This window comes from Leopardus geoffroyi, chromosome D3, assembly GCF_018350155.1.
Source record: "Leopardus geoffroyi isolate Oge1 chromosome D3, O.geoffroyi_Oge1_pat1.0, whole genome shotgun sequence".
In the NCBI taxonomy this organism is placed as follows: domain Eukaryota; kingdom Metazoa; phylum Chordata; class Mammalia; order Carnivora; family Felidae; genus Leopardus; species Leopardus geoffroyi.
Window position 1 is genome coordinate 48,328,621 of NC_059339.1, and position 23,294 is coordinate 48,351,914.

Below are 23,294 nucleotides of genomic sequence, written 5' to 3' on the forward strand. Positions count from 1 at the left end.
CATTCCTCATACCATTCACAAAAATAAATTCTACCTAGCTGGTAATCAAGTCCATAATAATAATCACATAAATTACTTCTGATTCAAAAAGAAATTTATTGATTATCTATTCCTAGTGGAATATATCTTGAGGATGAGCACCTTATTGTTAGTGGCAACCTTGGTATTGTTATACCGAAATTACTTTATATGTATAGTAGTATAAACCAAATAACTATAATAATATCATTAAGGTACCAAGATTTTTAGAATAAGACAGAAAAGATAATACATAAAATCAAAGCTAACTAAAAAACCTTTCCTGAAGGGAAATATCACTAATTCAATACTTTATTTCTTTTTCTAAAAAACGTGTTTACTAGTTCTGTCCACCAAAAATACCTAGTAACAATGAAAACCCAGTAATAATGAATGTCCCAAACATCTAAATTGTGGTCTCTAAATATCAGTTCCCATTGAAAAAGTACTGCTTGAATAAATGGCTGAGGCAGAATAGCTCTGGGGCAGAAATAGCCTGATAGCTCTCCCAATTCCTAAAAGAAAAGAAGCTAGACAAGAATACCGGAATCATGTCAGAAGGACACAAGAGCCAAATGAAGAGGGGATCACTGACCAAAGATGAGATAACTTCAAGTGTCATAAAGAATGACTGCAATGGACTTAAACCCATTAAAAATATAAAAACCTGTACGTTTAGATGACAATAATAAAAAAAAAAAAAAATCACTGGTCACTTTCACCGATTGCCAGGGGCCAACTGGTTATTCTAAATATTGGTAAGAGGATAGAAACCAGCCTTTATCATGATTCTCATATAGGGACTATTTCAGGATAATCAAATACTTAATGAAAGGAAGTTTTTCTTTTTAAAAGAAGTACAGCTAATAAATGTAAGAGGAAGTGTACAATTAGAAATTCATCATTCTGTGATCCCAAAATAAAATAACAGATCTAATCAACAAGCATCAATGACAGCTAAAACCATTAAGGGAATAGTCGATGGAGAACTTTATAATAGACTGATCAGGCTGTACTCATCGATCAATCTTAACATTACTAAAAATGGAACAACCAAAATGTTCTTCCTGATGTGATACAATAGACAATACACAGCACCATCAATGAAATATTCCTAACACAAAACTAAACCTAACCCTCACCAAGCCTCCCTACCCAATTTTCAGTTTGTAGGAAATAAGAGATGAAATGGAAGAACATGTTAAAGGACCATGAGGATACAATCAGCCAAATCCAGAATGTGAGAACCTACAAAATATGCGACCCGGTTTGTTCAACAAATAAATGGAGAATAAAAAAGATAAACTGATATAGATTAAAAGAGACTTAGGACACATATCAAACCAATGCAACACGTGGACCTTGTTTGGATTCTGCGGCAAACAATCACTAAAACATTTGGATGTTTTGGGGAATGCAAGCTGGTGCAGCCACTCTGGAAAACAGTATGGTGGTTCCTCAAAAAACTAAAAATAGAACTACCCTACGACCCAGCAATTGCACTACTAGGCATTTATCCACGGGATACAGGTGTGCTGTTTCGAAGGGACACATGCACCCCCATGTTTATAGCAGCACTATCAACAACAGCCAAAGTATGGAAAGAGCCCAAATGTCCATCGATGGATGAATGGATAAAGAAGAGGTGGTATATATATACAATGGAGTATTACTCGGCAATCAAAAAGAAGGAAATTTTGCCATTTGCAACTACGTGGATGGAACTGGAGGGTATTATGCTAAGTGAAATTAGTCAGTCAGAGAAAGACAAAAATCATATGACTTCACTCATATGAGGACTTTAAGAGACAGAACAGATGAACATAAAGGATGGGAAACAAACATAATATAAAAAGAGGGAGGGGGACAAAACAGAAGAGACTCATAAATACGGAAAACAAACAGAAGGTTACTGGAGGGGTTGTGGGAGGGCAGATGGGCTAAATGGGTAAGGGGCACTAAGGAATCTACTCCTGAAATCATTGTTGCACTATATGCTAATTTGGATGTAAATTTTAAAAAATAAAAAATTAAATTAAATAAATTAAGAAAAAAAACATTTGGATGTTTTTAAGATAATCAGTGAAACTTGAAGATAGGCCGGCTATAATAAGAAGTAAGGAATTTTGATTAATCTTGTTGGGTGGAACAAGGGTTCTTCTCTGCCATAGATGCATACTGAAGTATTTACCAGCGAAAGCATAGGATGCCTGGGATTTGCTTTGAAATACTATAAACTTATTCATAAATTATTTGTGCAATTACAAATTAAAATAAATAAATAAATTGGTAGGCAAGTGGGTATGTGGGTGAATGGATGGATGGGTATAACTTTTTCAGGGAGGGAATCAATTCCAGGTGAATTAATTCAAATTAAATACAAAAGCAAAACAATAAAGCTTTTAGAACAAATAGAAGAATACCCTCAGGTTCTCAGAGGGCAGGATTTACTAAATAATACTTAAAAATCACTAAACAAAAATGTGTTATACTATACATTAACTCTATAAAGATGGTCTACTTTACACTATTTTAAAGGTACTTACTGCTGGTAAAAGAGACTGCATATTTTGATTAGAATCTGCTATTGTAGCAAGGTAGACCAAGTTCGTATGCAACATTTGCTGATACCTATTAAAACAAAACAAATATCAATATTAAAAATAATTTTCTTCCTATCTGCTTAAATACAAATAGCATTCTAATTATTTCTCGAGTTTAATAAAAGATTTATGTTACCTGAACATCAATAGCACTTCAATTTTTCCTAGTTCCTCTGCAAAATAATTCCAAATAATAAATACATTCAAAGATAATAATAAACACAGATCTTACCATTTGCTAGATACTGTTATAGTTGTCTCATATACCTATATATTTTATCTAGTCCTTAAACTAACACTATGAGGTAAAAGTTCATATTTTCTCCATTTCACAGATGAGGCAACTGAGGTTTAGAAAAGTTAGTAACATGTACAATATTAATGTTGTACAGCTTAGTAAATGGAATTACTGAGAAATGTACTGGCTCTATACATAGTACATGTGCTTTTAAAAAAGAGACCTAGAATGAAAGAATTCAACAAAACTGGTATGTTTATTCCCTTCCCTCTGCCATTTTCATGTTGCCAAAAACTTTAAAGCCAAGTACAGGCAACACGCTCTGCTAAAAATGTCAAAAAAGAGGTAGGAACCACACAATTTTTTCTTCTCCTGCAGCAGTGACCAATAGTTTATGCCTGCTACAGTTATACTGCCCATCTATTGGGGCTCAGCATATAGAGAAGACAATGAACAGGTGTCTTCAATTACATATATACATATTCATATATGTATGTATGAGACAAAATAATTACATATATATATGAAACAAAATAACAGGACACCAATACCATTAAGAATTTACTTTTAAAAATACAGCAAATTCTCACTACTGCAATGAAGTGGTTAAACATGTTCATTGTGATCTTATGAATTGGTTTTGCTAACCTTCTGCAAATTAGTAATGATCCAGTTACTAGTGTTCGTCAACCCTCCAAATATAAACTTGAATCCTATACCAAACTGTCAGGCTGTTTTAGAAACTGAGAAACATTAAATATAAGTTAAAATAATAAAAATAAGATAAAAGAACTTTATTCAGCTAAATAAAGTCTTCTAATACAGATCCCAGATGACGTCATTCTCTAGATGCTATATAAGGAATCCTAGTAAAGTTTTTGCTGCATTATTTTTTTCTATTAGAACTGGTTTCACTACTTTTTTCTTATTAGAGAAAAAAAAACCTTATTTCTCAATTACCTTAAATTTTCCTGACAAGTTTATGCTCTTAATTTTTTTTTTTTTTTTACAAATTTATTGAGGTATAACTAAAATACAAAGAAACACATATTCAATTTGTACAATTTGATGAATTTGGACATATACAAACACCTGTGACTACCATCATCACAAATCAAGATAACAGACATACCCAACACTTCCCAAAGTTCCTTTGTTTCCTTTTGTTTTTGTTATTCTTGCTTAAAAATAATTTAGGCTGTTAACGCTTCTCCTCACATATTACCCTATGTTGCTCAATCAGAAAGCATATAATGTTTGTTATAAGGACGAGAAATGATTAAACTGTACTGATCTATTCACAGTGGTTAATTATGTTGTCAAAATTCTTACAACAACACTAACAGGCACCACTAGCTGGAACTATTTCATTATTCTGTAGAGCTCTTGAATGGAATTTAAGATACAGGGTTCCCAAATCTTGCCATTTTTAATTAGAACATATAACCCATTTCAAAGTCTACTCCATGAAGTTTTTCTTTTCTTCTCTGAGTATTAATATGGCTTTAATATATTCAGATATGAGATTTGCTGACCACCCTGCAAAAATAAAAATAACAAACCTTACTAAGGGACTATGGTTTCCTCTAACTAACCCTTTAAGGAAAAATGTTAGTCATGCTCATTAGTCCTTAATAAGTCAATGTTAAAATACTGTTAAATCTAATCTGCCAAGGTCTTAAAGCCTCATTTGTAAGATAATGAGAGAGTTAAAGTAGATCTCCAAAGTCCCTTATGGTTCTAAATATCTATAAATAGAGCATCTATTATGGAGTACCTTAATTTTTAAGCCATTTCCCCAACCTAAATCTTTTTAACGTTCAATTTTGAAATCATTTTAAACTTACAGTTTTAAGAATAGTATAAAAAACTCCCAAATATCTTTCTCCCATACTCCCCAATCATTGGCATTTCACGTCTTCCTCCATATCTAAACACACACCAATATACACACACATGTAAGCACACACATACTTTTTTCAAAACCTTCTGAGAATCAATTACAAACATAATACTTCTAACACTTCAGTGTCAACTTCCCCAAAACAAGGAAATTCTCATATACAACCACAGTACAACAAATTAATGTTGATATTCATTAACTGATAATTAATTTGTATTAATTAATTAATTAATTCGGACAGTAATATCACCTAATCCACAGAACCCATTCAAATTACTCCAATTGTCCCAATAACCCTAAATCTTTTTACTCAATATAAGGTATCTTACCAATATTCAGTAGGTTTTCTTTTTTGTAAAACTGCATTACTTTTACAGCATTCATCTAATAAGCTTTTTCTAAGATCATTCAAGACTCAAAGATGAACAGTAATGAAAAGGTAGTATATATACATATTCTCTTACAAGTTTGTGTATATGTCACCCAAAAAGCAATAAATATTCCAGAAGAATTTGGCTTCAGCTGACCCCAATGAAAGGATAATAAAAAGCAGATTCTTCTATAAATACTAAAGAAACATTTTCCTAAACTTCAAACACTATTACATTTATCACTGAATTAGTATTACTTTAATGTACATGCTTATTATCTCTAGAACAGTCTACATTAACAAAAGAAAATTGAGTGCTGATAAGGGCAGATATAAACATTTCAACATTTTACACTGGATGATGGTAACTTCCTACTACACATCACAGACATTCCAGTACACCCGTAATTGTTAACCTATTCCATGAGAGGCAGTTACGCTTCCCAAAGATTCCACTAAGAATCACTCCACCAATTATCTTGAACAACATAAAATAACCACTGTTAAATTTATTTATGTAATTAAAAAATCCGAGAGGGGCGCCTGGGTGGCGCAGTCGGTTAAGCGTCCGACTTCAGCCAGGTCACGATCTCGCGGTCCGTGGGTTCGAGCCCCGCATCAGGCTCTGGGCTGATGGCTCAGAGCCTGGAGCCTGTTTCCGATTCTGTGTCTTCCTCTCTCTCTGCCCCTCCCCCGTTCATGCTCTGTCTCTCTCTGTCCCAAAAATAAATAAACGTTGAAAAAAAAAAATTAAAAAAAAAAAGAAAATGCTCAAATCAAACACTACCATAGAGCAATAATAATAATACATTTAATACATTCTCACACGTATGTTATCAGAATTTAAAGAGAAGAGGACCTGTGCATATGAGCTCTATAAGTGATTTACTAATTTTATTCAGTGTACCATGACTGTGTGTTGTGTATGTAGATAAAAATACAGCAATATATACAAACATGCTACTGGTGAAAAATCTTTAGGTGGTGAGAATACAGTATTTGAGATCTCATTTTTATGTTATCTGTGTTTTTTTAATTTTCTACAATTCATATGCTGCTTTAATAAAAATAAACTTATTTTATATTTTAAAAAGTTTCAGGCAAAGTTATCACATCTTAAGGAATTGTTTAATTAAAACTGAACTACCAATTCCCAGATGCCTGTCATTTATTCATTTCCTCTTCATTTTCCTTTTCCTTTTCCCAATGCAAGAAAAAAGAACATTTAAGGTTGAGACACGGAATTTTTTTCTCTTCACTCACAAAACAACACTAACAAATTGAAAAAGAAAGACTAAAGAACTCTAAGAATGAAATTAAATCTATCAGGAAGAGCAAAGTATAAGACTATCTAAATCAATTTAAGCCCCATCTGCACAAAATACATGAGAAAATGAGCTCTATTCCAATATGCAAAGAAGGGGGAAATTATCATTATAAACAAAAAAGCTGAGAACATAAAGAACAAAACAGTATAAACTTTTGCTGACTCAAGTTGGAAAATTTGATTCTAGATCAACACTTTCCATCCATGTCATGTATAGCTGGGTCCTTTAAGAAACTCAGTCAGTCCTATACCACAAAATCCCTTGGCTATCTGGCAGCTTAAAAAGCCATACGTGAAAATAAGTATTCTAATCAGAACCTGTCAACTTTTATTATCCCATGGGTGATCTGAGGTAGCGAACTCCTTCCTACTGATTACTATCCATAGTTAAACTAAGGAAATAGATCAGCTAATTATTTTTTAAAGAACATTTTGAAATAAGGGCACCTGGCTGGATCAGTCAGAAAAGCATGTGACCCTTGATCTTGGAGTTATAGGTTTCAGCCCCACATTGGGTGTAGAGATTAATTAAAAATAAAATCTTAAAGAAAAGAATATTTGGAAATATAAACAGATATGAAACAACATACATAAAGTAATGAAAATGGTCATATAAAATACAAAACGTACAAGTGACTAGAAAATAAAATATCCTAGTACTCAGACTTAAGTTTCTAAATATCATTCTCTAAAATACAATCAGGGCTTTGAAGAAATGGGTGATTCCAAACTGGGAAAGGAAAAAGTACAAGATGAGCCTAGAACATTTCGTAGTGCAAGAAAATAAGAAAATGCTCAAAAAATAATGGATGCTTACCAAGAGGCCATCTTGAGGGGTTCTAGTGGCCAACATCAGAAACAATTTAAGAAAGAAAATAGAATTACATATAACCTAAAGAATACAGTTAAGAACCCATAAGTCCATTCAGATATAAACGAATGAATGGAGGCAGGAAACGAGAAATTTTTTTCTTAAAATGGGATTTCAAATAAATGTAGAAGGAATGATGGACTTAGTCACCATTTGGCAACCACCACAGTAATAACTGTTTCAATCAAGAATCCTTGCATGGTGGGTGCTAAAATTAATGTGTGAAAATATGAGAGGAAAGAAAGGGAAAGTACGAAACAGCTTATGTGCGTCTCAAGGTATCTCCCCAACAAGATACACATACGAATTATAAAGAAAAAAATAATAATTTCACAGTGGAGAAACTGGTATCATCCTAATTGATTAAAATTCTCACAAATATTGGGAGGAAATTCTTATTCCCATGGCTCCCATTCATATGGCTACTTAAGAATACCCTGAAAAGGACACCACATCATTTCTGTGATGCTCCTGCCAAAAGTGCGTAACATGAATCTAACCAAGGAAAACACCAGTCAAACCCAAAATGAGGGACATTCCACAAAATAACTGTTATGTACGCTTCAACAACATCAACAACATGAACAATAACAGATTGAAGACTGGTTCCAGATCAAATACTTAAGGCATGTGACAATTAAATTAAACATCTGATCCTGCACTGGATCCTAGACCAAAAAAATATATATACTAATGGGACAATCGGCAAAATTTTAAACAGGTCTGAAGTTTAGGTAACAGTATTGCATTCTTAATTTTAACGACTATACTCTGATTATTTAAGTATTTGTGTCTGTTTTTATAAAATACACACTGAGGTAGTTAAAGATAAGAGAATCATGGCTGCAACTTATTCTCAAATATTTCAGAGAAACGATATGGAGAAGAAATGAATGATATGGGGGGGGGAGGGAAATGAGTAATAAGGCAAGTAAGATAATATGTTAACATTTAAGGAATTTCAGTGATGGGCATAAGGAATTTCTTACACTGTTTTTAAAACTTTTTTTCTAAGAGTTAAATTATTTCAAAATAAAAATTTTTAGAAAAAAATACCCCTTTTCACCAATCAGATGTGCAAAATTTTTTGAAAGATGACTAATATCCAGTGCTGGCAGAGGGTGTTGAAAACCAAGCCTCTGAAACCTGGCTAGGAGAAAGCAAACGAATACAATCTTTTTGCAGGGTAATTTGGCTATTAGGGATGGTCTCTGACCCAGCCATTTCATTTAGAAAATTCTAACCCATTAAAAATAGTGCACTTTGGGGGCACCTGGGTGGCTCAGTCAGTTAAGCATCCGACTTCGGCTCAGGTCATGATCTCACGGTCCGTGAGTTTGAGCCCCGCGTGGGGCTCTGTGCTGACAGCTCAGAGCCTGGAGCCTGTTTCCGATTCTGTGTCTCCCTCTCTCTCAAAAATAAATAAACGTTAAAAAAAAAAAAAATAGTGCACTTTGTGCAAATGCACAAAAAATGTTTGGAAGGACAGGTACTAAACCATTAAAAGTAGTTACCCCTGTGGAAAGGAGAGAAGCCTAAGAATGAAAAGTAAAATGTGACTTGCTTTAACCTCTATAGACTTTTACACCCTATGATGTCCTTTCTACAATGACTTTTTACATGACTTTTTCATTTCAAAAATGTTAAACAAAAAGGAAAAAGACAAAGCAACCATGAGAGACTCAAAATTAGATAAAGCATGAATGAAGGGATAGCAAAAGTCCAGCACAGCAGGAAGGCCCATGCAGAGCCAAGAGCCAGGGCTGTTGGGAAAATCTACTTGGGAACAGACCAGTGAGATCTCTAGGAAAGAAAGATGTCACAAAACTATGGTGAGAATAAAATATTCTAGAGCTGTGTTGTCCAACAAAGCAGTCACTAGGTAGAATGAAATGTGGCTGGTTCAAAATGACATTTTAGAGTAAGACTTACAAGGGATCTCAAAAAACTAGATACAAACAAGAGTGTAAACTATCTCAATATATACCGGGTATATATATTGGGTATATATCGGGTAGCTCGGGTACCTTGGGTAGCTCCATCAGTCTTAACTCTTAATTTCGGCTCAGGTCATGATCTCACATGTGAGTTCGAGCCCCTCATCAGGCTCTGCACTGACAGCACAAAGTCTGCTTGGGATTCTCTCTCCCCCACGGTCTCTGCCCATCCCCTGCTCATGCTCTCTCGCTCTCTCTCAAAAGAAACAAACTTTAAAAAAATTAATAATAACAATATATTTATACTGATTATGTACTGAAGTGATAGAATTTTGGAAATAATGGGTTAAGTAAAATGTTATTAAAATTAATTTCTCTTGTTTCTTCTTGTTTAATGTGTCTTACCAGCAAATATAAAATTGCATTTGTGGTTTGCAATACATTTCTACTGGACAGTGGTATTCTAGAGACTTTTTAAAAAATTTTTTTAATGTTTATTTATTTTTGAAAGAGAGAGAGAGAGTGGGGGAGGGGTAGCGAGAGAGGGAGACACATAATCTGAAGCAGGCTCCAGGCTCTGAACCGTCAGCACAGACCGACAAGGGGCTTGAACTCAAGAACCGCGAGGTCATGACCTGAGCCAAAGTCAGATGCCCAACCTACTGAGGCACCTAGGAGCCCGTTCTAGAGACTTTTGATAAAATATTCAACTTGCTCCACTACATCAGATTCTATTAAGGATACCATTTATTTCCAACACATCACTTCAAAATAACAAGTTTGGTTCTTATGAATGATAACCAATTCTCTATTGCTTTGCTTTCTTAACCACATATGTGGATGGTAACTATTCTATACATGTGAAGATCTAACTTTTCCACTGATCAGGCAACACACAAATTTGAAGTCATTATTTTACAATGCAAGATACCTTTAAAAAGAGAAAGAAAGATACCCACTGCATCCCAAAGAACAAATTTTTCTTTTGTAAAAATCAGGAAAAGTCATTAAAATGTGTATATGAACGTTCATAGAAGCATTATTCATAACAGCCAAGAAATGAAAATGTCCACTACTGATGGATAAATAAAACATAGTATAACCAACCACACAATGAATAATTACTCAGTGATAGATAGGAAGTAGTCACGTACACTTCAACGTGGATGAATCTTGGAAAACATGCTAAGTAAAAGAACTCAGTCAAAAAAGACCACATATCGTAGCATCCATTAAATGAAATGTTCACAATAGGTAAATCTTACACAGGCAGAAGGCAGATTAGTGGTTATCAGGTGGTGAGGGATTAGGTGGAAATGGAAAGTTACTGCTAGTGGGTATAGGGTTCTCTTGGAGATGATGAAAATGCTCTAAAACTGACTGAATAATAATACAACTCTATGAAGATACTACAAGCTTTGAATTGTACACTTTAAAACAGGTGAATTGCATGGTATATGAATTATATCTCAGTAAAGCTGTTATTAAAAAGAAAAGCAAAAAGTTAACCAACACGGAAATACGAAACAAAAAATTTTTTCATATCATTCTTACTGAGAACACTCTGAGGTCTTTCCTTTATTCTGATAGTCCATTATACACTGAATAAGATGGTTATTTTCATCCAACATCTGAAATAAAATTAGAAAAAGTTTATTGTAATTCCAGTGCATCATGTTAAATTTTCAAAAATCTTTCAGATTTCTAGAAATGTTTACTCATAGGAACTGAACCCATTCAAGTCTTCTCAATCTTATTCTACACCTCTGGAATGATATGTTTAATCAACAATTTTTAAATAATTCTATTCCAATTATTCACCTTTTGAATTATTACCTGAAGCCCAGAAGAGGTTTCTTTTGTATTCAAACATTTTATTACCTCGACTGCCTGTAATAGAAACCTTAGCCTGTCCTGACTAAAAGGTAAGGGTCTAAGCTGACTTTGCATCATTCTTATGTTTTGCAGTAGTAAAGAAAAATTTCGTCTTATCCACAATGAATACATGAAAACGCCAGCCCATGAGGCTTGAGGAGATAGCTGGCTAGTTTCCCTGTGTTATACAGTATGGTTCTATGATTCTCCAAATATGGAATAATCAACTAGATAATTTATAAGCATGTACAATATTTATTACAGACTTTATGAGCTTACCTTAAAATTAAGTCGTCCCAAAAGTTTAAAAACAAAGCACGTATCGATTTATCATTCTATAGTCTCATAGCAATTCAAAGCAATATTGGATTTAAGGGTCAAATAATCCCTCTAAACAAGGTGGCATTGAGGAAAGAATACTGATGTAGCAATGAAAAGGCCAGTTAGTTTTAGAGCCAGCTTTGCAATCCTTTGCAAAGCACTTATGATTCTAGAGGCTCAGATTTATCTTAAGGTCAAGGGACAGGAGTTGATGTCCCTCCTGAACTTGGCCCACATTTCCCAAATTCAATAAGCATAACATAATACCAAAATCACTCTATCTGAATAATTTAATGTACCTCTTTTAAGTAAAAAAACACAAAAATCCATTTAACATTAATTGTGACTTTCTTCCTGCATATGAATAATTTTCACTTGCTAAAAAAAAAAAAAAAGGAAAAAAAAAAAAATACTGACATCCTCTTCCAAAAAGTGTACTTATTTCTTAAATAGAATCACTGGATGCCAAAAAAATGTCTTTAAAATCCATTAGTCCAGTCTAATGATTTCACAACGTATCTTCTCAGTCGATTCCTCAACCTAACAAACTTCACCATTAGAATATATCTTCTCATTTCTAACATCAATCCCTCACACTGTAAAATAAGTCACTGAATTTGGAATCCATGTTCTCTTCTCATCTGAGAATGAAAATTAATTGATCTGCACCTCCTGAATTAATCACCAATAAACATCTTAAGATGTATGGAAGAAAAACTCTTTTTGGAAAACCAACCCACCCACCAATCTCAGAACTCTTCTACAGTCCAAAAATAAAAGTAAAAAGTGAATCCCTCCAGAAACCTGTTTTTCGTGTATGTACTTGCACCTGATTGCCAGCCTGCAGACTTAGCCCAATGCACTGTATGAATGCACTGCATCTCTAGGCACTGACAAGCGGGTTTGTTCATAAAATAAAGCAACAGTTGGGCAAATGTCAAATGCCACACCAGAAAGAACTTGACAGTGAACAGAAGCCCATTAACATAATCTACTAGGCATACATCGGTGCCCTGACTGGTACGAAAAGCTGATTTTTCTTCAACTTCCGTCCTCATCTCCGTGTATACAACAAAACTGAAATATTTAAGGTAAACTGCTAGATTTAGAAAGTAACTTTTCAAAGTCTGGCTGACTAAAATTGAGAATACTGTCTTGCTCACAGGCAACACGGGGTAGCGGACAATAAAGAACCTTTGTGTCCCTAACTGGCAGTAACACAGCAGCGACAGAGGCACTACCCTCTAAAAAGGGACGCACCTCCCCGACTATTTATCACGACTTCTGCAATAGGTCACGATTATCAGATTGTCTCCACCACTAGACTCCCAAGTTCCACGAAGGCAGGGACCATGGCTCACCACCGTAGCCTCAGCACCTAGAGTAGGCGCTCAGTGAGTATCTCCTGATGTACACGGATAGGGAGTGAATCCGGGAGCGAGAGGAGAACTCCGAGGGTAACCCCGAAGTCCAGGGGGCCCTCCTTCGCCCGCCCCTCGGACTCTTGCAGCGTCCCCCCTCCCCTCCAAGTTCTCCAGCGAGCTCCCCAAGTCTGCCGGAGTGCGCAGCGCAACGGAGGGCGGCGACCCGCGCTCCGACTTCCCCTCGGCCTCCCGCGACCCGAGATCGGGTGTGCGCGAAGCAACCGCGGCGCGCTGGGCGGGGCGACGCCAAAGTAACTCCGGAGCGACGCGCGGGGCCGCGGGGGGCGCCGGCTCCGACAAACAGCCGTTCCCCGCGCGGCCGCTGCCGCCGGGCGCACGCGCCCCGCCGCCGGAACGCCGCCCCATCCCTAGAGAAATCCAGCGGCGGTTACTTGCGCTTTTGTGCTTGTAGGAAAGAGCCCAAACGCGCGAAGGACTCCGTGGGAGAACCGGTTCGCCGCCTTCCGCCACCCACTCAGGCACAGCCCGCGGCTCGGGTTCCCACACACGACCGCCTCCCAGCAGGCCCGCCTCCGCCCCTGGCCCGGCCGACTCCCGGGCCGGCCCCGGGTGGCGCTCCCAAGGGCAGGATGGGCCTGGCATCCCCGACCCCACAAGGCTTCACCTTCTGAATCGCAGCGGGAGTGATCTCCCCCTTGCCTCGCTGCCTCGGGGCTGCGAACGCAACAGACATGTTGCCGCCGTCACCACTACGGGCAAGTCCCGAGCGCTCCGGGTGAACGGCAAACTGGGGGAGAGACGCCGGCCTCTCGGGCCGAACCACCTCGGGAATGCGGGGAGGGGGGATGCTCCGGCGCCGAACGAAGAGCCGGCCGGCCTGGCCTACAGGAGTTACTCCGGACCATAGAAGTCCTCTTTTGGCACGTTACCAGCGAGGCATTGCCTCGCAGCACTGCCCTGCTCTAGGTAGACCTCTTGTCCTTCCTCCTTTCGTGACCCGTCCCCCCTCCCTTTTGAGCTAGTGGTAGGGCCGCGCCCCAGTCCTCCCTCCGCTTCAGCGATTCAGGAAATGGTCCCGCCGCCGCGGGAGAAGGAGAGGCTGGGGCAGACCCTGTCACAGGAAATGCGAGCGGCCCGAGCCGGCCCGCCCCTTTCGCGCGGGTGCAACTTGCCTCTCTCTCCGGCGCGCTGAAGCCTCCCTCCAAGTGCGTTTCGGCGCTCGGCTCTAGATCTGGTTCAGTTTTTCCAACTTCATCTTAACCCCGCGCCCCCGGGGAAGAAGTGGCCGCCCCAGGTTGTCCGGGCACGGTGGAGAGGAAAGGAGGAAGGTCAAGACCCTAAAGTTCGTGCAAACCCGTGGAGCATCTGCCGAGATGTGCAGAGGTGTGCAAGGTCTAGGTGAACGCGGATTCGCTGGTTTAAACGGCTCGGCTACGCCCCAAAGGCGCACCTCGGACTTCACAGTCTCGCACGCACACACAAGCATGCCTAACAATTTGAAAGTAAACCTGACCCCGAATCGGGAAACGAGGGCTGTGTCCAGTACTCAGGGGCAGTCAGCCAACTTGGCTAGAGAGCCAGAGGAGAGTAGTTCGCCTCTTGGGACAAGCCCTTAGCAGAAAAGTGCGTTGATTTCGTCTGACTTGGATCTTTGGGATTAAGTTTTGAGATAGGACACCTTCACTCTTTTACAATTATATACTTAATGCCTTGTAAATTAGGCCCAAATTGCCAGGCTTCAAATATGCGTGCGGCGGCGGGGGACCCAAAGGTCTCTAATTATGGCAGGAACACAGGCAAATGTGGGTAATTACTCTGTAAATTTGGACTTCCATATAACACAAAGGAAATGTTTATGTAAAATGTCATCCAACACTAATGAGGCTCAAATATCAAGCCCTTCCTTTACATATAAAATAAACTGGAGGGGCACTGGGTGGCTCAGTGGGTTAAGCGTCTGACTTTGGCTCAGGTCATGATCTCTCAGTTTGTGGGTTCGCAGGGCTCCGAGGTGAGAGCTCAGAGTCTGGAACCTGCTTCCGATTGTGTCTCCCTTTATCTCTGCCCCTCCCCTTGCTCTCTCTCTCTCTCTCTCTCAAAAACGTTAAGAAAAAATTTTTTAATACACTGGAAAAATTAAGAAAAATGCGTATTTTAAAAAATATTTGTTTCAAATACATGCTCTTCACAAAAGGTCCTAAATTTCATTGAGTAAGCAAATGTGGGTGTATTCTGTGTGCTAGGCTTTATGCTAGGCACCTAGGATTCAACTGTGAATAACGTGGACATGGAACCTGCTCTCTTGGAGTTTATATTCTGATAGGGCTGACAGAGTAGAAACAAATATGTAAATATGTAAACTTCTAAGAAAGACTAGAAGCCTAACAAGGGACTGAAAGAATGATGAGCACTCACATGAATTAGGGTGGAATGCCTTCTCTTTAAACTGACATCTAAAGGATAAAAAGACTCAAGCCATCCTAAGAATAAAGGGAAGAGAACTTATACTCCTAATAGTCAGTGTTGTCAACAAATTTTTATCTTTCACTACCCTAAGCCTTAAAAAACGAACAAGAAAAAACCACTGTTATATTTGGAGTTAATTGTAATCACATGAAATTGGAAAAACTAGAATTTAGAACAGAACCTACTTCTTGTCCACCATCAACACAGTATGTCCAACACCTGGCTTTCATCATCATGTCTTGATGTTTACAGGAAAGTACTTTAAATTGTTAAGAGCAATATTTCAGTAGGAAAAATGAAACAATCCTACTGCTCCATTTATGTCTGCTTGGCAGATAGCACCAAAATCTTAACATGAACCTGTGGGAGTAGTCTGAATTTCTGTATTACAGTATAAAAAAAAAAAAGAGTGCCAAGGAGACTTACATTCCAAGGAGGTACCCAAAGATAAGCACCTTCTTTGTCTAAATTTTAGCTCCCCAACATCAGGAAAAAATCAATGAAAAATAGGTAACAGGTCAGCCGAAGGTGTTTATTTCTTCAGAGTAGCAGGTTAGGCTCTAGGGTACTAGGCATAAATAACCACAGCCTTTTCTGTGATGGCATGTGTGCCATAAAAATAACATTATTTTCTATGTTCATCACATGACATTGATAGGGGGCCACTGGAGTAAAGATCCAGCTAGAAATACAAATGATCTCCTAAGAGAAGACACTTTAAAGGGACCCTATGTTTACTCTCAAGCTTCCTTGGTAAACACGGTCAGTCAGCTTGAACTGCAAAAGAAAATTCAGATATCGAGCAGAAAAGTTGTAACTTGGAGGAACCTTTTTACAATTCTGGAGTCTTTATCACTGTAAGAGCCTTGAGTTAGGGGAAAGACAGTTTGGGACACAGAGTAAATCTTGTCTCCTTTGACCATTAGTTTGGGGAGAAAGGAATCCCAAAGTACAAACTGAGTGGTAGCAGATTTGGGAGAAAAAGGAGAATAAAGAGTACCCAGTACTTAGTTAAGGAGAAAACAAAAAATGAAGATGGGAAGTTGACCCAAGTCTGAGAAATGATTCTAGGAACTTAAAACTGACCTACCCAGGCAACCATCTTCCCAACCAGAAAAATCAGTCCCATTATTTAGATTCATCTTGGTCTGAGATATCTGAAGACGGAATTGAGGTCATATAACAAAGAGGTGAAAGGGTTTTTGTTTTTTTTTTGTCTGAGAATAATCCTAATAGAACTATACGGTGGTTTAGAATAAGTAAAATAATCTACATGAACTATTCCTTCTTGATTATTCATACCAATGAATATAGACACTTTTAATGAATGTAAGAAAATTGTCCATGTTTGATTTTTCAAATGTTTCAATTTTTTGTGTTACATGAATTTATATTCCTCAAATGTATTTCACCAAACTGATAAAATGAGGTGTTCCAAGAATATGCTTAATATTAAGTAAAACTATAATCGCGGCATTAAAAATTATTTCAGTTCACAAAAAAATCATACATGTATAGATAATTGAGATTACTTTCATCTAAGCATTTAATACATATTGTTTTATAATTATATTCAGCTAAGTGAAATAAGTCATACAGAGAAAGACAGATACCATATGTTTTCACTCCTGAGAAACTTAACAGAAGACCATGGGGGAGAGGAAGGAAAAAAAAAGGTTAGAGAGGGCAGGAGGCAAACTATAAGAGACTCTTAAAAACAGAACAAACTGAGGGTTGATGGGGGGTGGGAGGGAGGGGAGGGTGGGTGAGGGGTACTGAGGAGGGCATCTGTTGGGATGAGCACTGGGTGTTGTATGGGAACCAATTTGACAATAAATTTCATATTAAAAATAATAATATTCAGACTATCAAATTTGCTGATATTTGAAGCCTCTTTGCTGCCATAAATTCCTTGAACACGGGGAGGGGGCACAGACCAAGCCTGTTTGCTCATAATTGGGCTCAGAGCAAAACCCGTCAGGTAGTATCTTTCAAAATATTTCTGCTCACTGTCTCCATGGCATTTGATGTGTTATTTTGAGTTGTGGCTTCCACACATTTCAAGACCATAAGAAGAACAGCATATATCTATATAAATAATCATTATGCTACGCAAAACCAAATCACCTTTCCCAATTCTCCTCAAAAGACTATTTCCAATACTCCAGAAGGTTTCATTCAAAGTAGACTATAACAAAGACTATCCAGAGCATTTCCATCTCTTCTTACATTATCAAGCATTGAATGAATTAAGGAGGAGCTGAATCAAATATATTTGGGGAGTTAATGCTATAACAAAGTATTGCTTTTCTAAGCTTTTATGTGAAGCTCTATTCAATCTTAACTCACTGTGACAAATGCATAGGTTTGGAGTCCCCAGTTCTTCCACCTTTGGCATGACACCAGACACTACATTTCGTACTTCATTCACCTTCCCGAAAAATAACCACCCTATCTAAAAGGCTATTAAAAATAAGTGTTTAGGGATACTACGGTGACTCAGTCAGTTGAGCATCAGACTTCAGCTCAGGTCATGATCTCACAGTTTGTGGGTTTGAGCCCAGTATTGGGCTCTGTGCTGACAGCTCAGAGCCTGGAGCCTACTTTGGATTCTGTCTCCCTCTCTCTCTGCCCCTCCCCCACTTGTTCTCTGTCTCTCTCAAGAATAAACATTAACAAAAAGAAATAACAGTGTTTATTATTTATTATGCACTACCACTAAGTGACTATCTTAGACTAGACTCTTTAAGATTGTCCCAATTTTAATGGATAAAATATGTAAAAACACATAGGATATTATAAATTACTAAACAAGGATAAGATTTGTACTTAATAATCTAATAGACAAAAATACATACTTCAAGACACGAAATGGTCTAAAATACCTAATATGCAGTCTACCCTTAAGAAATATTTTGGCTAGGTAGCTCTTTCTGCCCATGGGTCCTGTCTCCGTGCTTTAATTGCTTTAATCAGCTCCAGACTCCCATCACTCCAAAACCCCATCAATACTAATGGCAGATATAATTATAAGAAAAAATATTTGTGGGTGCCTGGGTGGCTTAGTCGGTTGGGCGTCGGGCTTAAGTCATGATCCCACAGTTTGTGAGTTCAAACTCCACATCAGGCTCTGTGCTGACAGGGTGGAGCCTGCTTGGGATTCTCTCCCTCTCCTTCTCTCTCTGCTCTTTCCCCCCACCCCGCCCTCTCAAAATAAATAAACTTAAGAAAATAAAAAACAATTGTTTTAAAAGTAAAACTATAAAACTTCTGCAAAAAAACAAATAGCAGAGAATCCTCATGACCTTGAGTGAAGCAGACATTTCTTAGATAAGACACAAAAGGCAAGAAGCATAAAAGAAAAATTTGATAAATTGAGTTTCATTAAAACTAAAAACTCTGGGGGACACCTGGCTGGGTCAGTTGGTACAGCATGTGACTCTTGATCTCGAGGTCATGAGTTAGAGCCCCACATTGGGGACAGAGATTGCTAAACAAAATGAAAGCTAAAAATTAAATTTAAAACTCTGTTCCTCAAAGATATCATAAGAAAATGAAAAGGCAAGCCTAGGGTGCCTAGGTGGCTCAGTCAGTTAAGCAACTGACTCAGGTCATGATCTTGCTGTTTGTGAGATCGAGTCCCACATTGGGCTCTGTGCCAATAGAGCAGAGCCTGCTTGGGATTCTCTCTCTCTCTCTCTCTCTCTCTCTCTGCCACTCCCCTGCATACATGCTCTCTCCCTCTCCCTCTCAAAATAAATAAACTTTAAAAAGTAAAAAAAAAAAAAAAAAAAGAAAAAAGAAAAGGCAAACCATAATCTGGGAGAAAAGATAATGAATTTATGAAACATTAAAACAAAGAATTTGTATCTAGAATATATAAAGGACCCTACAACTCAATATGACAAACAACCCTACTAACAAAATGGACACAAGACTTGACACATGACTTGGAAATGATTTACGAGTGGCCAATAAACACATGAAAAGTAGTCCTCCCTCATTAATTATCATGGAAATGCAAATTAAAGCTATAGTGAGAAACCACTACATACCCACTAAAACTTCCAGAATTAAAGAGTGACATCATAACCCTTCGGAAAGTATGTGGAACAACTAGAAACATTCATATATTGCCTGTGGGAGTACAAATGATACAACCACATAGAAAAACAACTAGTAATTATTATAAAGTTAAACATGCAGCTATCGTATGATCCAGCAATTGCACCCTCGGGTATTTATTCCTTACCCAAAAGAAATGAAAACGTATTGCCCACACCAAGACTGGTACATGAGTATTCATAGCACCTTTGATAAAAATACCGTAAAGTTAGAAACAACCCAAATATTCAACACAAGTGAACAGATAAATAAATTATGATACATTTATGTAATAGAATACTACTCAGGAATAAAAAGGGCTGAAATATTAATATACACAGAAAAATCGATGAATCTCAAAAACATAGTTTGCATAGAAAAAGTCACACAAAAGGGTACTGTTGGTTCCATCTATATAAGAATCTAAATAAGGCAAAGTCAATTTATAGTGACAAAGTAGGTCAGTAGTTGACTAGGAATGAGGATGGGGGACACGGTGACTGCAAAGGAGCAAAACAGAATGTTTTGAGGTGATGAAAATAATCTACATTTTTATTGTGATCATAATTACATGGGTATATCCATTGGTAAAAATTCATCTTTAAATTCTTGTTGATATTGCACTGACTACCTAAATCAATTTGAGTTTGCCAATTCATGAATCTGATATATACTCCCCTTACTTAGATCTTCATTAGATTCTTCCAATAATATTTTAGTTTTTTCTGTGTAGAGGTCTATATGTATTTCCTGGAAATATAATATACACATGATATCTTTTTTTTTTTTTAAGTTTATTTATTTATTTATTTATTTATTTATTTATTTATTTAGAGAGAGAAAGAGACCAGGGGAAGGACAAAAGGAGAGGGAGAGAAAGAATCTCAAGCAGGCTCCGCATTGTCAGTGCAGAGCCCAACATGGGGCTCAGTCTCATGAATCGTGAGATCATGGACCTGAGCTGAGATGAAGAGTTGGACGCTCAACCAACTGAGCAACCCAGGCACCCCACTTAAAATCTTATTGCATTTCCCTAATTATCTGCTTTTGCTTCACAGAAATATAGTTGATTTGTTTTATGTCAATCATGTGTCCATCAAGCTTCCTAAATTCACTAATATTAGCGATTTATCTATAATTTATTTTGGACTCTTTATTACATACACAATTAGGTCATGTAAAAATGATATGATTTTCATTTCTTCCTTTCCAATACTCAAAGTTTTTCTTTTTTCTTGCCTTATGTTTCTTAAAAAGAACTCCAGTTACAAAGTTATATAGAAGTGACAAGAGCAGGTACTCTCAGGTATGTTGCTGATCTCAAATTTAAAAAAAGTTCCAATATTTAACCATCAGAAATGATGTTTTCTGGAGGTTTCTTGTAGATCCCCTTAGCAGATTAAGGAAATTCCTTTCATTGTTTAAATTATGAGTCAATAAGATTGTATGAGACAGTGGATTTCAGCTCTTCGGCATTTATTGAGGTAGGGTTTATTCCCATTTCAAGAGTCAGCAAACTTTTTCTATAAAAGACCAGGTAGTAAATATTTCAGGTTTTGCAAGCCACCTTGGCTCTGTTGCAATTATACAACTCTGTCATTTTAGCAGGAAACAATAATAGACAATATAGAAAAGAATATGCTAGTTGTTTTCTAGTAAAGCTCTATTTACAAAAATAGGTATAGTGGCCAGACAGATTTGGTTCCTGGGCAGTAGTTTGATAACTCCTGTTTTATTCTGTTAATGTGGTGAATTACACTGATTGCTTGCTAGAATAACTCAACTTAGTTGTGATGTACATGTGATGTATATTTTTTTGTATATTGCTTGTTTCTGTTTATTCTTTGCTTAGGATTTTTATATACATGTTCATGTGTGAAAATGACCTGCAATTTTCCTTTCTTGTACTATCCTCAGGTTTTGCTATTAAGATTATGCAGCTTCATGGGCATCTGGCTGGCTCGGTGAGTGGAGCATGTGACTCTGATCTCAGGGTCATGAGTTTGAGCCCCGTGTTAGGCATGCAGCTTACTTAAAAAAAAAAAAGTTATACTGTTTCATAAAACATGTACGGAAGCAGTCTCCCTTTTGCTATTTCTGTGATGACTTTATGTAAGATTGGTGTTATTTCCTTCTTAACTTTTCCATAGAATTCACTAGTGATACCCCTGGGCCAAGTGTCTTTGTGGTAATGTTTTGTTTCTGGATTTAATTTCTTTAACAGATTTGGGACCGCTGAGACATTTCTCTTTTTCCTTGCATTAGTTTTATTATGTTTTTCTATAAACCTGTACTTTTATTCTAAATTTTCCAATTTATTGGCATGAAGTTACTCATAACTTATTAATGTCATTAAGATCTACAAGGCCCTCTTTTCATTTTTCATATTGTGTCTTCTCTTTTTTCTTGATTACTCCTGCCAGCCATTTATCAATTTTATTAGCTTTTTTAATGGTATAACTTACAGTTTTCTTTACATTCCCCATTATATATTGTGTATTTCATTGATTTCTGTTCTTTATTATTTTCTTTCTTCTACATTCTTTGGGTTTAATAAGCTGTTTTTTAATGTAACATCTTAAGGTAGTGATTCTGAGTCTTTCTCCTTTTGTTTTATATATATATACATATATAATGTTTATTTATATTTGAAGGAGTGAGAGAAAAAGAGAGAGAGAGAGAGAGAGAGAGAGAGTGTGTGTGTATGTGCGCGCACGCAAGTGGGGAAGGGGCAGAGAGAGACAGAGACAGAATCTGAAGTAGGCTCCAGGCTCCAAGCTGCCAGCACAGAGCCTAATCTGACTTTGGCTCAGGTCATGATCTCCTGGTTCATGAGTTCAAGCCCTGCATCGGGCTCCACACTGGCAGCATAGAGCCTCTTGGGGTTCTTGTTCTCTCTTCTCTCTCAGTCCCTCCCTTCCTTGCACTTTCTCCCAATAAATAAACAAACTTTTAAAAAATACATTTCTTAATTTTCAAATACATGGGTGTTTTCTAATTATGTTACTGATTTCCGGCTTAGTTCTCTGGGGCCAGAGAATATATTTTTATGCTTTTACTTCTTTGAAATTTGTAAAGCTGGCTTGACAGCCACTTTTTTAAGTGTTTGATATTTGCTCAAAATGTATATGTAGTCTATAGTTCTTAGGCATGGTGTTTTTTGTATTTTGATTTTTTTTTAATGTTTATTCATTATTGAGAGACAGAGAGGCACAGAACGTGAGCAGAGGAGGGGTAGAGAGAGGGGAGACACAGAATCTGAAGCAGGCTTCAGGCTCCAAGCTGTCAGCACAGAGCCCGACGTGGGCTCGAACTCACAAACCGTGAGATCATGACCTGAGCCAAAGTCAGACACCCAACCAACTGAGCCACCCAGGTGCCCCAGGCATGGTGTTTATATGTGCATATATATTAGACAAAGATTGTATTCCTTGAATATTCTATATTGTTTTTAATTTTTTTATCTGCTTATTTTATCAATTACCAAGAAAACTGTGTTAAAATCTCCAGCTATAATTGTCAGTTTCTCTATTTCTCCTTCAGTGCTATCAATTTTTACTTTATCCTAAATATATGGTTGGTGTTAGGTACAAAGTTAGAATTAAGTATTCCCAGGAAATTAAACCTTTTATCATTACAAGATATCCCTCAATATCTCTTGCTATCCATCTTGACCTGAAGTATACTTTGTTTTACTATATACTAGCTCTTTTTTTTTTTTTTACATTTATTTATTTTTGAGAGACACAGTGAGACAGAGTGCGAGCAGAGGAGGAGCAGACAGAGAAGCAGACACAGAATCTGAGGCAGGCTCCAGGCTCTGAGCAAGCGGTCAGCACAGAGCCCAATACGGGGCTCGAACCCACAAACTGTGAG

At 37.3% G+C, this 23,294-nt stretch overlaps 1 protein-coding gene across 5 annotated transcripts in view; it reads right to left on the bottom strand.

The window, feature by feature from the left end:
• The window catches only part of SS18 (SS18 subunit of BAF chromatin remodeling complex), an 89,414-nt gene extending 75,182 nt beyond the window's left edge, over nucleotides 1–14,232 (bottom strand). The window contains exons 1-3 of one of the 5 annotated variants that reach the window (XM_045459338.1): nucleotides 14,021–14,232; nucleotides 10,822–10,898; nucleotides 2,565–2,649 (exon numbers count right to left, since the gene is read on the bottom strand). In XM_045459338.1, the coding sequence (XP_045315294.1) occupies nucleotides 2,565–2,649; nucleotides 10,822–10,898 (162 nt within the window). In that variant the 5' untranslated portion in view covers nucleotides 14,021–14,232. Of the gene's footprint in view, nucleotides 1–2,564; nucleotides 2,650–2,757; nucleotides 2,795–10,821; nucleotides 10,899–13,512; nucleotides 13,915–14,020 lie in introns of those variants that run through there. The other 4 variants (XM_045459339.1, XM_045459337.1, XM_045459341.1 and 1 more) reach the window with 4 other exon arrangements.
• Between the last annotated feature and the right edge of the window lie 9,062 nt (nucleotides 14,233–23,294).